Genomic DNA, 17,012 nt, shown 5'->3' with positions numbered 1-17,012 from the left:
GCTGGACAACACAACAACTAAAAACAAGTTTCTTTCTGTTTTTAATTCAGGTGATCAAACCTTGATTCTACGCTAACATCCTGCACACACACACACACACACACACGCATGCGCACACGCACGTACGCACGCACGCACGCCCACACACACACACACCCACACACACACACACACACATACACACACACAGTCACAAACAAACAAACACACACACACACACACACACACACACACACACACACACACACACACACACACACACACACACACAAACACATAAACACATAAACACAAATTTGAAGAAACGTAGACGCTCTGTGGACTAGTTTTCATGCAGCGGTGTGTTCATTCTGTCCTGCTCAAAGACCAACACTTTGAAACATAAATCACAACAAAAACAGGCTTGTATTACTTCATCACTGTAATGTCACCTTGTTTGTAATCAGGAATATTACAGTAACAAACAATACTCCTGTGTTGTTGGAAAGCGAAGAGGAGGGGGATGTCTTCACCAGGGACGCACGTTGATACCTTTTGCACTTGAAACATGAATTGATTTGCCACAGTGTCACATACTAGCACACGTATTTCTTCATCATCCCAGCAGAGTTCCCTTTTCTTTTGCTTTAAGGTACATCTTTTCCTTAAACTTATTGCTTTGTAATGAGGACAATACATCTCGAAGTTGAATTTTCCTGTGCATCGCTATGAAACCCGCCTTTGTTTCATGACAAAAAGGACAAGAAATGTTGAATATAAGTAAAGTCGAACTGCAGATTCATCATAGAGTCTATTTTTTTGGCATTTTCTTTGGTAACTTTTCAGAGGGCATGCCTGATGAATAAGCAAACAAACACACCATTGTTCAAATCTCGACTGGTGTACAAACAAAATCCACAAGAAAAACACATTTACAACAACAACAACAAAAATAAGAGACCGAGTGGAGGACTGAATGATTGAATGTGGAAATAAAAATGTATGCAAATATATGATAAACAAAACCATACACAGCAGCTTGCCATGAAATGAATCGCATCCAAAAGAAAAAACCGTAAACACCACGTCGGTTACGAAACCAAAGTCCTACATGCATTACAAGCCCTTTGAGCGGAATTCGAACCTAAACATAATATTAAACATCAACTCGAGACTACAACAATGGCCAGCTATCCCACTTCTTTTCGGAGTACAACACACCAGCGTGTGATACACTGCAATCACCCAAACAGAAGAGGCAAACGCCGCACTAATGTCTAAAAACAAAAAATATCAGAAAAAGCCCAGACCAAAAATGCTAATCTATTTGAAAAATAGATTTATATGATTTGCTCACTTGAACATTACACCAAAGGGTATTACTCTTGGCTTGTTGGCATTTCGCATTGTTTTCGAAACACTTTCTTTGCTCCTTAGGCTGCAAACATTTCACCTCCTGCAAATCAGAAACAAAGGTGTTATATATAAAGCGTCGCTTTTACACAGTAGTTTAGCCTAATTGGTTCGAAATTGGCAAAGTTAACAAGAATTTTTGTTTTAAGTTTCTTTCATGAACATTAGAGCATTGAGACAATGAATCATTCACTGGAACCTCGAACTGTCAGTCAATCAACTAACCTTTTTTATGCTTGATTGTAGAACATGCGCTGGCTCTCTGTTTCTGATTTTGTGGGTTTTTTTCCCAAAATAAGTCAACTAGTGGTTCAAAAACACAGATAATCAGCATTCTAACTTGTAAGTACAACTAATGTAACAAAATTAAATGTGACCCTCCACGACGGAATGAGTCGCATGTCACCTTTGCATGATTTTCATATTTTTACATTTTCTTAGAGAGCTTTTTATGCTCTATCCAGTGGTGAAAACCGTTTAAGAAAAGAACAAAAACTGTTTGAGTTATAAGCCCGTGACTAAGGTGCCCCTTACACTGTTACCAGACACTCCCCGGACTTATATTAAGCCTAGCGCAGAACCGCGCGAGGTGACATGCGACTCATTTCGTGGTGGAGGGTCACAAATAATACTATGACTGCTGACAGTGTACTGTGATTATAATTCAGATGATAAAGGCCATCATTGTTATCTTGTTCATCATTACTGTCATCCTCATCAGCACCATGTGACTACAGTGTTTCATCATTACTGTCATCCTCATCAGCACCATGTGACTACAGTGTGTTTTGTGCGGCATACTAAGAGAATGCACCATGTGACTACAGTGTGTTTTGTGCGGCATACTAAGAGAATGCACCATGTGACTATAGTGTGTTTTGTGCGGCATACTAAGAGAATGCAACATGTGACTATAGTGTGTTTTGTGCGGCATACTAAGAGAATGCAACATGTGACTACAGTGTGTTTTGTGCGGCATACTAAGAGAATGCACCATGTGACTATAGTGTGTTTTGTGCGGCATACTAAGAGAATGCAACATGTGACTACAGTGTGTTTTGTGCGGCATACTAAGAGAATGCAACATGTGACTACAGTGTGTTTTGTGCGGCATACTAAGAGAATGCAACATGTGACTACAGTGTGTTTTGTGCGGCATACTAAGAGAATGCACCATGTGACTATAGTGTGTTTTGTGCGGCATACTAAGAGAATGCACCATGTGACTATAGTGTGTTTTGTGCGGCATACTAAGAGAATGCACCATGTGACTACAGTGTGTTTTGTGCGGCATACTAAGAGAATGCGAAGCAAAGTTTAGTTTAATATCATTCTCTTCAAATCGTCCTCTAAATTATTATTCCGAAACGTAAATGTCATTCCGCTTCTTGGCATCTGAAAAGTATTCCAAAATGATATGTGTGTTTATGCTGGAATTTTCTAGTATGATTTTATGTAAATCTCGCTTTTCTTTACTAAATCTGGATTTCAAAACCGCAAAGTGCAACCCAGCTTCCCGCACCAATCTTTGTGGTCTCCCCCTTCACTGTCTGTCTGAAGCCACAGGATCATGTCTGGTCTTAATCCCCTTCACTGTCTGTCTGAAGCCACAGGATCATGTCTGGTCTTAATCCCCTTCACTGTCTGTCTGAAGCCACAGGATCATGTCTGGTCTTAATCCCCTTCACTGTCTGTCTGAAGCCACAGGATCATGTCTGGTCTTAATCCCCTTCACTGTCTGTCTGAAGCCACAGGATCATGTCTGGTCTTAATCCAAGTACAAATCTAAAGTAAAGAGTGGTTGTTAAGAGGAAAGGGAATTGCTGCAGATCAAAATGTCAAGTTAAAAGTCAAGCCTGTCAGTAAAATCGCGGAGACTGCAAATAAACTTGAATTTGTAATTGGATTGCTGGTCAAACATCGCTCGATGCGTTATGAGTTCTTAAGGTTAGTGAAAAACAGAAAACCTTTGCAGCTTCGAGTCAAAGACTCTCAGCCAGGCCAGGCCTCACTACATACCCCCTAGCATTTCCATAAGGATCATCATCATCAGGAAATCACGCATCTGCCTCTGACGGGCGTTTGTCTGCTGTTGACGTGAAGCTACATTGCCTACTGGTTTACCTCCGTTGGCGTTAAGACCCCCTGGCTGCCGGCCTCCATTTCCAGTCCACGGTGTCCCCAATCCTCCGCGTCCAAGACCTCCTTTGCTGGGACCGCTCCCCACGTTGTTACGCCCGATGAGGAAAGGGTTCAAACCGGAGAAGTCGTTAGAGGTAGGAGATGAACGTCCAGACAGAGCTGCCAGAGGACCGCTTCCTCCCAGGAGAGCGCTGCCTGGAGCCCCCAGGCCGGTCATAGTGGGCCAGCTGCCCGACGTACCCGAGCCTCCCAAGCTTGCTGAACTAGGCGTGCTGGTAGTTGTTGGTCCAGCGCCTCCCGGGGCAGGCAAGCCGCTAGTACTTGCCGTAACAGAAGCTTGAGCAGGGGGGGAGGTGGTGCCGGGGTCAGGGGAAGGTCCAGGAGTGGTGGTCATTCCGCCTGTAGCGGGCAGGGGGTTTGGCCCGAATGGGTTGCCGGGGTCGGCGTACTGGATGATGGAAGGAGTCGCAGGCCCACCTGCACTTCCACCTGCACCTCCTAAGCCACCGAGGCTTCCACTGCTGGCGAGAGATGGCGGGAAAGCAGTGCCAGAGTCGGCGTACTGAATGAAGCCTGATCCACCGGAGGACGGGGATAAGGGCCCAATACCGCTGGCAGGAGGAGCTCCTCCACCGCTACCGAACATGGATGAGAACATATTTCCAGGCGCCAGAGGGGCCTGCGTGGTGGTCGCCCCGGGCATGCCGACGATCTGGCTGATATCGCCCATGATGGCGCCGAAGCTCGGGCCTCCGAAGGACGTGGACCCGGCCTGCCCAGAGCCGGAGAAGAGACTCTGAAACACGGGGTCGGAGGCGCCAGCCCCGCTGTTGAGGCCCCCGCTGTTGACTATGCTGAGCAGGTTCGCGTAGATGTTGGGCGCTGGTGTGGACCTGCCGTGGCTTGCTGCAGGGACAGAGGAAAATGGTGTGAGTTCGTTGCGTGTGTTTATTGTTGTTTGTTTGGTAGCAAAGTGTAAGTTTTGTGTGTGGGTTTTGTTCTCTCTTTCTCTCTCTCTCTCTCTCTCTCTCTCTCTCTCTCTCTCTCTCTCTCTCTCTCTCTCTCTCTCTCTCTATCTCTCTCTCTCTCTCGCTCGCTTGCTCTCTCTCTCTCTCTCTCGCTCGCTCTCTCTCTCTCTCTCGCTCGCTCGCTCGCTCTCTCGCTCTCTCTCTCTCTCTCTCTCTCGCTTGCTCTCTCTCTCTCTCGCTCGCTCTCTCTCGCTCTCTCGCTCTCTCGCTCTCTCTCTCTCTCTCTCTCTCTCTCTCTCTCTCTTGCTCTCTCTCTCTCTCTCGTTCTCTCTCTCTCGCTCTCTCTCTCTCGCTCTCTCGCTCTCTCTCTCTCTCTCTCTCTCTCTCTCGCTCGCTCTCTCTCTCTCGCTCTCTCGCTCTCTCTCGCTCTCTCTCTCTTGCTCTCTCTCTCTCTCTCTCTCTCTCTCTCTCTCTCTCTCTCTCTCTCTCTCTCTCTCTCTCTCTCTCTCTCTCTCGGGGCAATGGCCTATGTGAATAAACCATGCTGGTTTTTATTTATTTATTTTTTTACACAAAGTTTTACATCGTGTGGTAATCGGTAAGTGTATAACCTTGCTCGTGAACTAATGTTTACATTTTGTTTGAAAGTATTCAAAATCTGAAACACAGACTCTCATACATTCCCGTTGATTGGTCGATTAGTTTTAAATCCATGCTCGACAATATGTAAAAATGTGAATGACGTGCGCAACGCTCGTCAAAGAAGAGAGTGACAACTTTGATATTCTCACGAAGCGTCTTAACATAAATAAAATACAAACGACCGATGAGCAAAGATTTAAGATGAGCATGCAGGACTTGATGAGATATTATACCGATGCATGCACAGCCTAGCGCTGACCTTACAAGTGATATTCTAGTGCTGATATAACGAGGTAATCGAGACAAACAGCGTTCTCTATATTCTTTGTCACTTCCTCGGGAAACATGCAGAAAATGTGACAGAAAGTTTACGTGACACGATTAATCGTATTATGAAGTCTTCACGAACTTAGTTTCGCTTTTGACGTCAGAGATCTCACTTTGGAAAATAGGGTCAATAAAAGACGGTTTGGTTGGTTTAATCGGTATTGTTCATCATTCTTCTTCTTCATCTTCTGCGTTCGTGGGCTGAAACTCCTACGTGCACGAGTGGATTTTTACGTGTATGACCGTTTTTACCCCGCCATTTAGGCAGCCATACGCCGCTTGCGGATGAAGCATGCTGGGTATTTTCGTGTTTCTTTAACCCACCAAACTCTGACATGGATTACAGGATCTTTTCCGTGCGCACTTGGTCTTGTGCTTGCGTGTGCACACGAAGGGGGATAAGGCACTAGCAGGTCTGCACATACGTTGACCCGGGAGATAGGATAAATCTCCACTCTTAACCCACCAGGTGGCTTTAACAGTTAACATTTTAACAAGCATTCAATCAAAAGTAATAGAATATAAATTATACAAACACACAAATGCAAGGTTATGAATTTGAAAAAGTAGTCGTAAATACTCACAGGTGAAGGTCATGAGCAAAACGGCCAAGGTCAAGGCTGTCATTGTTGAATGATACATCTTGGCCAGCGGAGGCTGAAGGCAAATGAAATGGTCAGAAAGATAATGAACACGACGAGGTGGACAAACAACATCCTTGACGTATTATCTAATTAAGGCCAAATATGGCCAGGAACATTGGTCCAAAAACGTGTTTTGGGTTCTCAGCTTTTTTTAGGTACTTTGAATACCATATAAGCATTGTGCAAAGTAGTTTTGTCCTTTTCAACCTCTTTGTTGCAATAAAATGATCAGTTTGAAAGTTTTGTATCAACATTTGACACCATTTTGAAAACTGTTGACGCTGTTTTCTCAGAATCATGTTTTGAGCATCAGTGCCGTCATTGGGAAATACTCATCTTCTATACTTACTGTCCAATCTTCTTGCTCTTGAGTTGAGTTTAGAACGCAACATATTCTGTGCTTCGTCAGATATTCCCGGTGTTCAATTCTGATGAACATCAAAAACTTATACTCATTTGAACACACTGCTGGCGAGGCACATTGTCAGCTAGTCTCTGTTAACCTTGAGCGTTACTTACAGACAACAAAAGCACGATAAAGAAACATTAACAAAACTACAAAGAAACACAGAAAGAACCTTCAATGGTGATCACCAATAACGCACAGTAAGTGGTTTTTTTTAAATGTTCCAGAGAAGTAATCATCATATATTAAATGAACGAAGTGTTTACTTTATTCACATCTTTTGTGTTATAAATTGCAAAAATATGATGTCGAGAATTGGCAGCAAATATCCAAAATAAAATGAAAACAAAACAGTTATTGGGAACCACACTTGATTTGTTTGCCGCAAGAAAGAGAAAATACCATATTGAGAAACTGGTTTTTGTTTTTCTTCTTTTTGTCGGGTTAGGGTTAGGAACCATTTTTAACATCAATGGAATCAAATGTGTATTGACCATTTAACACACCTGTTTAAAAACAGGGAAACGAGAGAAATTGCGGGGGGGGGGGGGGGGACAAGGAACAAACCATTAAAAAAAATCAACACATCAAATAGAAACACCAGTAACACAATTATCAACAACAACAACAAAGCTTGCAAAAAACTCACTCTTACCGTTTTGACCACACTGCAGGCACTAGCACGGGTTGTGATGGGACAGGAGATGTTTCGATGTCAAAGAGTCTGCCCTCCAAAGGCCGAGCTTTTTATAACTGCTCCAATACACCTCCTCACGCCTTTCGTCAACATCGTGAGATGAATTACAGGCATTGTCTCTAGGGCCGTAAGGATGGGAAATGAGGCTGTTGGATGGGTGGGGTTGTTAGGGGAGGGGGGGGGGTGTAATATGAAAACGGAATAAGGAGGCACAGGAAACGGCGTGAGAGAGAGAGAGAGAGGAAGGGAGAGAGTGTGAGCGAGAGAGAGAGAGGGGTGGGCGAATGAGAGAGAGAGAGAGAGAGAGAGAGAGAGAGAGAGAGAGAAAGAGAGGGCGGGCGAACCAGAAACAGAGAGAGAGAGAGAGAGAGAGAGAGAGAGAGAGAGAGAGAGAGAGAGAGAGAGAGAGAGAGAGGCAGAGAAAGAGAGAGAGTATGGAGCAAAAGAGACAGAGACAAAGAGAGCGAGGCAGAGAGAGAGACAAATAGAGAGCGACAGAGAGAGAGAAAGAGAGAGGGAGAGAAAGAGGGGGGAAAGAGAGAGAGAGAGAAATAGAGCGAGAGAGAGAGATAATTATAGACAATAATAACGAGAGGCACCAAGGTTCATAAGGAGATCAAGGAGATGGTCAGCGAAAGAACTGTACGTGTGGTGGAGGAGGTTGAATCAGAGACTATAGAGGTTACATGTATACTCTATAGTCTCTGGTTGAATGACAGAGACAGAGGAGGGAGCTGGTTGACAATGGGACAGGTGATGACAGAAAGGAAAAGAAACAATGTTTTTACACAATGGCTGTCCAGACATCGTGATGTAAAAAAACAAAAAAAAACAAGAGGCGAAGCCTTCAAGGCTCACGTAAGAAATCGACAAACAGTAACACAAACTCAATCACTCCGTCACACATACACACACACACACACTCACTGCGTCACACACAGTAAGCATAGGTGACACTGTGCAAGAAAGCGAGACACTAGATCTAGATCTGTCTGTCTGCATGTAGCCTACTTACAGGGACACGACTGCCAACTAGTCTCGGCCCGCTCAAAATAACAATGACCGAGACTTTCAGTAATTCCTTCGCGTGACGTCTAACCCTCTTACGTCATAATGTGACGTCTTCAAATGACGAAATGTTAAAGTTTCTACCACAGACATACACACGCACAAACAAACACACACACACACGCACAAACGCACAGACAGACAAAGTTACGATCGCATAGGCTACACTTACGTGAGCCAAAAAGACGCCACGATTCACAACCCCGGAGTCAGACAGTCCGGAATAGGCCGGGGAGGTGGGACGTGTTGGGGTAAGATAAATTCACGAGGTAAATCTGTACGCAGAGATAGCAAGAGACAGAAACAAGTCGCGTAAGGCGAAAATACAACATTTAGTCAAGCTGTCGAACTCACAGATTGAAACTGAACGCAATGCAATTTTTCAGCAAGACCGTATACTCGTAGCATCGTCAGTCCACCGCTCGTGGCAAAGGCAGTGAAATTGACAAGAAGAGCGGGGTAGTAGTTGTGCTGAGAAGGATAGCACGCTTTTCTGTATCTCTCTTCGTTTTAACTTTCTGAGCGTGATTTTAATCCAAACATATCATATCTAATGTTCTGGGAATCAGGAACCGACAAGGAATAAGTTGAAAGTGTTTTTAAATTGATTTCGAAAATTTAATTTTGATCATAATTTTTATATTTTTAATGTGCAGAGCTTGTTTTTAATCCAAATATAACATATTTATATGTTTTTGGAATCAGAAAATGATGAAAAATAAGATAAACGTAAATTTGGATCGTTTTATAAAAAAAAATGTTTTTTTACAATTTTCACATTTTTAATGACCAAAGTCATTAATTAATTTTTAAGCCACCAAGCAGAAATGCAATACCGAAGTTCGGCCTTCGTCGAAGATTGCTTGGCCAAAATTTCAATCAATTTGATTGAAAAATGAGGGTGTGACAGTGCCGCCTCAACTTTTACAAAAAGCCGGATATGACGTCATCAAAGATATTTATCCCCCCCCCCAAAAAAAAACGTCCGGGGATTCCCAGGAACTCTCATGTAAAATTTCATAAAGATCGGTCCAGCAGTTTGGTCTGAATCGCTCTACACACACACACGCACAGACACACACACACACACACACACACACACACACACACACACACACTCACACACACACACACACACACCCATACACCACGACCCTCGTCTCCGATTCCCCCTCTATGTTAAAACATTTAGTCAAAACTTGACTAAATTTAAAAAAGAGAGAGAGACAGAGACACAGACACAGAGAGAGAGAGAGAGAGAGAGAGAGAGAGAAAGAGAGAGAGAGAGAGGGGAGAGAGACACAGACAGACAGACAGACAGACAGAGCGTGAGAGTGAGACTGACTGACTAACTGACTAACTGACTGACTGACTGACTGACCGACTCACTCATTTTCATTTCATCAGAATAAAATGTTTAAGGCACAATTAATGTCTCTCTTTTCTCTAACCTGTCCTTAGACACAGACGTTGATAGAGAGAGACACAGAAAGAGAGAGAGTAAGAGAGAGAGAATGGCTTACATGATTGATGGTGACCTCAACACGTGACAGCGAGGTCAAACACAGAGCCATGATTATACTCACAATGTTCCTAACGACCCTGCCTAGCCTTGTGCAATTTGTCATCGTTGTCTTTGCTCTCGCCTTTGTGACTTCTTCGTGTCCATTCGTTGGGATCCCATAATTCTAACGCTGTCACGAGATCTGAGAAAGGTTAATTGTTGGAATGCTATTCAGGGAAGTATGCGCTCTGAATATAAACCAACTTGAACATCTAGAGCCAGGTCCTTGATACTGAGCGATTTAGGGACATAATACAATAGTCATGAGACATTTGAAGCGGCATAGGTTGACACAGTTTGACTCAATTTTATGGACCGAGAGGCTTATAAACAGTGAGAAAAACAAGGTTCGGACCCTAATACGGCACTGGTCGCAATAAGACATAATGGTATTATAATGATATAATCTTGTTTCTCTACGGTTCCAAACCAAAAGTCACCATTTTCTTAGGCGCAATTAAGTCTTAACCCCCTTCCCATAGTGAGGTCTCTTCCGTTGCCATTATTTTTGTGGCTGTTGTAAAAACTAAAAACATTGAATCTGCGAAAGTACAGGCTTAATTAGTGACCAAAATGTGTTTTTCATTTAGTCAAGTTTATAAAAAAAATATAAAATATTAAAAATAAAAGAAGGACGCGGTCATTTAGCGTCGTACTGAGTTGTCGTCCGTACTCTGCGCAACCTCTATAGTAACAGAAATGAACACACAGAAGAAACAAAGTCACGCAAACTTGTCAGTCTAGTTTGGACACTTCCATTGGTTTCACTCAACGCATTTTCAATCTCTATTGATACCACCTAAACACGCATACACTTGTGTATCTCGTCAAAAGCCATGAGGGAGTAAAACTCCAATCATATAACCCATATCTTGTTCTTAAGAGGCGAAATATTTAGCCTGTAGGACTTAAAGCATTCTCTCTTTCCTTTCCTTTCCCAGAAATGAGACATTGAAGTAATAAACACGAAAATAAGAAACAGCAAATATTGTAGAAACACTGTGGTGCATGATGCAGGCGTTGTTCCGCAGGGTACACAAATGTTATCTGTCCCATTTTTTTTTAAATTTGTGTAATATTGTATGAATGTATGCAGCAAACACGCGTATAATTATATCACACAGTTAGTGCGGGGCTGGACAATAATTATGACATAATACACATACCATCTTAGTTTCATATTGTGACATACGTTTTAAATATATTGGCAAAAACAAGACGATAAATTACGCTTAACTTGTGACAGTGGGTATTAAAATGCATCAGAAATAGTGTGGACTAAATGCATATTCATTACTGGTGGTTGACGCACAGATGCACAATACATCCTGGACACAAGAGCGCGCACGCACACACACGTTCAGACACAGACACTCACAAACAACAACAAAAACAAGAAACTCTCAGATGCACACACATGCGCGCACACACACACACACACACACACACACACACACACACACGCCTACACCAACACACACATACACACACATACACACACACAACACACACCGCACGCACGCGCACACACACACACACCAACATACACACACACACACACACATACACACACACACACACACACACACACACACACACACACACACACGCACGCACATACTCACAGCATGGGAGACAATTAGGTCAGACGCTATGAACAATAAAAATGTGAGTCCTAGAAAGGGAGAGTGAATTCCACTTCATCGGTTTAGCAATTCTGGGCAATATGGTAGTCATACTGTACTGTACCGGTTTTTTCTATCTGACGACCATTGGAACACATTATAACTTGTGGTGGGGGCCTGTTTCCCCCTGATCTAACGAATGTGTACGAAATGAATCATTATTTGTACGAACAGAAACAGTTTTGTTTTTTTACGAGTTGAATCATGGCGTACGAACGGAATCGGTATGCTTTTGGAATAACCGTTACGTACTGTACTAAAGCCATGGATTTCTATAAACTTCGGTTCAAGCAAAATATTGTAACAGGCGATGATTTGGTGGTCATATGCAAAATCAGGGGTCAGTTTTGATTACAGAGCGAGAAAAAAAAAATGTTGACAAATCATTATTATAATATTATTATTATTGTGATCATTTTTATGCGCCTCATCTAGATATAGCCCTAGGCGCTTACATATTAATTTCTGCCGTTTGAAATGGAATTTTTTACAGACAGACAGACAAACAGACATTTTTTACACACAATATATAACGCATTCACATCGGCCAGTAAAGCTCAGTAGCCTATTTGGCGAGCATTCACCTTTCACGGCCTTTATTCCAAGTCAAACGGGTATTTATGTTGCCACCTTTTGCCTGCGTGTGTAATCATGAGGTCGAGTAGCACCTTGTTAATTACTTTACACATAGCCCAATCCCATTTCTACCCTATTCTTGCAATATCCCGAAAGTGCGCTGCCCACACGTTTTATCGCAACGTGATTCCTCGAACAAGAGCCGAAAATGAAGGCTGTAAGAACGGAAACATCCGGTGTACGAACGATATAGCCGGAATCAGTTGACACACCGTGAATAAGAAAACACAAAGGAGGTGCTTGACAGTTTGCATTTTCAAGTGATTCTGTCCGTTGATATCGTCCACACTATTGCTCATACTCACATCTGTCTGCAGTATATCCATCTCACTTGTCAGTCCTTTTTCAGGCGTGTCAATTCTTTTTATAGACACTGTCTGAAAGAGAAATGGGGTCATGAATATTAAAGAATTAGACTTGAGGGGAGTCATAATCGTGTCTATCACCGAGAAGTTGTTTCATGGCCACCAGTTGCTTCCTGGCACAAAAAGGGTTCCTAGCCAAGCAGTGTCAAATCAGTCGTTTCATAAAAGTGGCAGTTTAATGCGTAAAGAGGTCAATCTCGTTTGTAGTGGTTTGACTTTCTGACACGCTTTTGCGATATTTTTTTAATCTGTTAATACTAGGAATGATGGATGGCAGCGACGGCAATTATTCTACTGCTTTGTCGTAAGGCGTCCTTCTGACACAGTTTTGGATTGACTTTGTTATGGGGGCCTCCTGAGACTTTATACGGTTAGTTTCGAAGGTGACCATGGGCAGCGCCATTTTGTTGTGAAATACGTCATCAGTTTGTGTACACAGGAAGTTGTGACATCCGTCACCCTTTGGGAGGGGTGAAGGCAACATTGTTCATCAGTAGAAAGTTGTGAAATCCGTCACCCTATGGGAGGGGTGAGGGCAAAATTGGTCATCACTGAGTTTGTGTAACACAGGAAGTTGTGAAATACGTCACCCTATGGGAGGGGTGAAGGCAAAATTGTTCAACTAAAACGAAGGTATCATCATAGGTCTAAATGTGCAGGGTCAACCGCAACAAACTCAAACCATTCATACTACACTGCATCTGAGTGACTTATATACCAACATTTTATTTCTTATTTTCAGCACAGGTATAGGAAAAATCATGAACCAAAATGTTATTTATTTTCTAATTTAACATTTGTTTCACAACTGTGACCATGGTTTTTCAAACATACAGTGACATTAAACATTGTTATGTTAAAATATTTTTTTTTAAAAAGCTCTTGTGCACAAATCAAAAATTACATTGTACATTTTAGCTACAGCTAGGCCAAACAGTGTCTGTGGCAAAGGACCCAGCAAGTTGCACTGATCTATATTACCGAATATTGACGGACTGTGTGATGATATCTACAAACAGGTTAGAGAGATAAATAGGAACAACTTGTGCAAGTCAATGTAAAACCCCTGTCATACTAGGGCTGCGTCCTCACGGCGTTCCCGCGGCGCCCAAGAAAAATGAAGAACGCCGAGGTGCGCGCAGTAGGGTCTCCTACAGCGCCGGAGCAACGCAGTGGCATCTCCATTTGACGTGGTGGGGTCGCCAAGAACGCCGGAACGCCGTAGGGTCGCCGTAGCAGCGCAGTAAGGTCTCCTCCAGCGCCACAAGAGCTCCATCAGCGTTTGCAGGGCGTTTGCACGGAGACCTCACGGAGACGTCCCGGAGTCCTTGGGGATGTCACTGAGCGTTGGCAGGGCGTTTGCAGGAAGTTGCCAGTGCGTTGTGAGCCAACCCCATAACGCAGAGTACACTCCCCTGTCGTATACATGCAGTTCCGCTTCATCGACACGCCGCGGACGAGCACTGACAACTCCTAGCACTCCGTGAGAGCCCAGTCAATCGCAGGGATTTTCCTGCGATCCCACGGCGCTCTGAGAAATTTACAACGCCGTGCCAACTTCCGTGAGGACGCAGCCCTATTGTGACAGGGGTTTTAGGAACAACTAATTCCTTATCCAAAGAATTCTATTCTGCTCACGTATCCCGTCGAGCAATGATGCTAGGTGTCATTCTTTTTACGCACCGCATGCAAATTGCGGGTTTTGATACCATTTCGCCGGTGAGTAATGCAACTACAACCAAGCTACACTTACGTCACTGCTTGGAGCCGCATTGCTTTCAACATTTAATTACATTGTTCTAACACATTAGACAAAATACACGTACATTCTGAAGTCATTAGTTTTGCTGTTATGCAGTCTGACTGAAAGAGCTTGACGGCAAGCGTATAGAAAGAAAAAGTTGAACGTCATCCTAATCTTCCATGCATATTCTTTCCCTGGAACGCATTTCACGACGGTTTCAACGCATGGGTAAGTTTTACAGACTGGACAGTGTTGACAAGAAATGCCAGTCAGTGCCTGCGGAAACCCACTTTTGAGATACATGGCTGAGTTTTACTTCCTATACGGAGCAGTTTTAAAGACTTTTTTTTTTGCGTTGAAAACTGTAAAACATTAGTTCTAGCTGTTGAACGTGCGTGCAATTTGAGTATGAATAGTAAGATATGTGTGTGTGTGTGTGTGTGTGTGTGTGTGTGTGTGTGTGTGTGTGTGTGTGTGTATGTGTGTGTGTGTGTGTGTGTGTGTGTGTGTGTGTGTGTGTGTGTGTGTGTGTGTGTGTGTGTGTGTGTGTGCGTGTGTGTGTGTTTCGATTTTTAAAGATGCAGAACTTTTGTCAATTTGATTTGTCAGAAGTGTCTGCATGTGGTATATTGATCCACCGCACAGACACTGCCCGATATAAAATCAAAAATCTGTTTTCTACACACGGTAGGGGAATGGACGGCATTTCTTATGTTATAACTTGTTTTACCGTCGTATTATAACAGAAATCTACATCCAGACGCACCCGCCTCGTTTCTTTTGAAGAGTAGTATAGTTCTTTGTAGTGAGGTGTGTTTCTGACACATATTATACGTATTCAGATTATTTAAGGCATTTAAGGTTATTGCTCTAGTTCTGTGATGATGCTCAGGTGTTAAAATAGTAGTCTAAAGCCTAAAAACAATCAGTGTTTCAGGTTCCCCGACAGCCCCTATATTTTCCTTCCGACTCTTAAAACTTTTAAAAAGAAAGTAAAAAGACAGCACAATTAACAAATTTAAATTTTCGCCTTCTGGTGCTTCTGCGGGACAACTTTTAGGAAAAGAAAAGCAAATCAAAGAGCAAAAGCGAAACTGAAAAAGGGAGAGAATGTAAAAAGAAAAAGAATGTAAAAAGGGAGAGAATGTAACAAGTCGCGTAAGGCGAAAATACAACATTTAGTCAAGTAGCTGTCGAACTCACAGAATGAAACTGAACGCAATGCAATTTTTCAGCAAGACCGTATACTCGTAGCATCGTTAGTCCACCGATTTTGGCAAAGGCAGTGAAATTGACAAGAAGAGCGGGGTAGTAGTTGCGCTGAGAAGGATAGCACGCTTTTCTGTACCTCTCTTCGTTTTAACTTTCTGAGCGTGTTTTTAATCCAAACATATCATATCTATATGTTTTTTGGAATCAGGAACCGACAAGGAATAAGATGAAAGTGTTTTTAAATTGATTTCGAAAATTTAATTTTGATCATAATTTTTATATTTTTAATTTTCAGAGCTTGTTTTTAATCCAAATATAACATATTTATATGTTTTTGGAATCAGGAAATGATGAAGAATAAGATGAACGTAAATTTAGATCGTTTTATAATTTTTTATTTTTTTTTACAATTTTCAAATTTTTAATGACCAAAGTCACCATTTTAAGCCACCAAGCTGAAATGCAATACCGAAGTCCGGCCTTCGTCGAAGATTGCTTGGCCAAAACTTCAATCAATTTGATTGAAAATGAGGGTGTGACAGTGCCGCCTCAACTTTTACAAAAAGACAGATATGACGTCATGAAAGACATTTATCGAAAAAATGAAAAAAACGTCCGGGGATATCATTCCCAGGAACTCTCATGTAAAATTTCATAAAGATCGGTCCAGTAGTTTAGTCTGAATCGCTCTACACACACACACACGCACAGACAGACAGACAGACACACACACACACACACACACACAGACACACACACACACACACACACACACACACACACACACACACACACACACACACACACACACACACACACACGACTAAATGTAAAAAGGGAGAGAATGTAAAAATGGAGAGAAAGAGCAAACACGTAGGTTGCTGTGGTTTTATTGACAGCACAAATTGTAACAATTCAAACACTTAATAAAATACGCGATTTCTGACACATCAGCGTTATTATGTCTAACAAGACTGTTCTCGCGCTTTGGGAAAGGAAATAGCATCACTAATGAGAGACAGCCTATTTAGATCAGACGGAGGTTTACTTATCAGAAATATATTTTTGGTGCAGGAAAAAATCTAACGGCAAAAATATATGTATTATATCATGTATTATCATGTATTATGAGGCAAATACTGAACTATACTCTTCGTCAGAAAAAGCGCCATAAGTAAAACTAGAAAGCTCGGCAATAAGGATGAAGAGAAAAGAAGGAAATGTGGAGGTATACGTTGCACAGGGAAGTAGTAATGACCATGTGTACGCGTAATGCATAAATCATTCTCTGTCGCCTGGACAACCTCCTTGATATGACAATCCCGTCTTCGGACAAATCCTTTATAACAAGATAATAGCCGAGCTATATCTATATGTATAAGCTTAGGAGCGGTTTAATGGTAGATCATACAGAGGGTGTATACAGCTGTTTTTAAATGCACAGTCCTCTCCGTGTAAAACAATTCAGCTCACCATCTCAGATCTGCTCAGGTGTGGGTTTATTTTTACAAAAGATGGGG

The 17,012-nt window shown here is 42.5% G+C and overlaps 2 protein-coding genes across 3 annotated transcripts in view; one reads left to right on the top strand and one right to left on the bottom strand.

The window, feature by feature from the left end:
• Window positions 1-403: 403 nt before the first annotated feature.
• Window positions 404-7,324, bottom strand: LOC138981060 (PE-PGRS family protein PE_PGRS26-like). 2 transcript variants are annotated; one of them, XM_070353863.1, is made up of 4 exons: window positions 7,177-7,324; window positions 6,056-6,128; window positions 3,412-4,440; window positions 404-1,435 (listed from the first exon to the last, which is right to left on the bottom strand). In XM_070353863.1, exons 2-4 carry the CDS (start codon window positions 6,111-6,113, stop codon window positions 1,413-1,415), a joined length of 1,110 nt encoding a protein of 369 aa, XP_070209964.1. In that variant the 5' UTR covers window positions 6,114-6,128; window positions 7,177-7,324; the 3' UTR covers window positions 404-1,412. The 2 variants fall into 2 exon arrangements, with proteins under 2 accessions (XP_070209964.1, XP_070209965.1); XM_070353864.1 differs by having other exon boundaries at window positions 3,517-4,440.
• Window positions 7,325-14,504: 7,180 nt separating this feature from the next.
• LOC138981918 (proline-rich protein 2-like) overlaps window positions 14,505-17,012 on the top strand; it is a 6,515-nt gene continuing 4,007 nt past the window's right edge. Inside the window, exon 1 of the mRNA XM_070355081.1 lies at window positions 14,505-14,508. Coding sequence (XP_070211182.1) covers window positions 14,505-14,508 — 4 coding nt within the window. The remainder of the gene's footprint in view (window positions 14,509-17,012) is intronic.

This window comes from Littorina saxatilis, linkage group LG12, assembly GCF_037325665.1.
Source record: "Littorina saxatilis isolate snail1 linkage group LG12, US_GU_Lsax_2.0, whole genome shotgun sequence".
Classification (NCBI taxonomy): domain Eukaryota; kingdom Metazoa; phylum Mollusca; class Gastropoda; order Littorinimorpha; family Littorinidae; genus Littorina; species Littorina saxatilis.
This window is presented reverse-complemented; position numbering and strand designations above follow the sequence as displayed.

Excerpts from the sequence above, each read along its gene's own strand:
- LOC138981060 (XM_070353863.1), bottom strand. The coding sequence starts at position 6,113 with ATGTATCATTCAACAATGACAGCCTTGACCTTGGCCGTTTTGCTCATG. Across the intron at positions 4,441-6,055 it reads TTTGCTCATGACCTTCACCT|CAAGCCACGGCAGGTCCACA; the intron begins GTGAGTATTTAC and ends CTGTCCCTGCAG. Across the intron at positions 1,436-3,411 it reads CCTTATGGAAATGCTAGGGG|GAGGTGAAATGTTTGCAGCC; the intron begins GTATGTAGTGAG and ends TCTGATTTGCAG.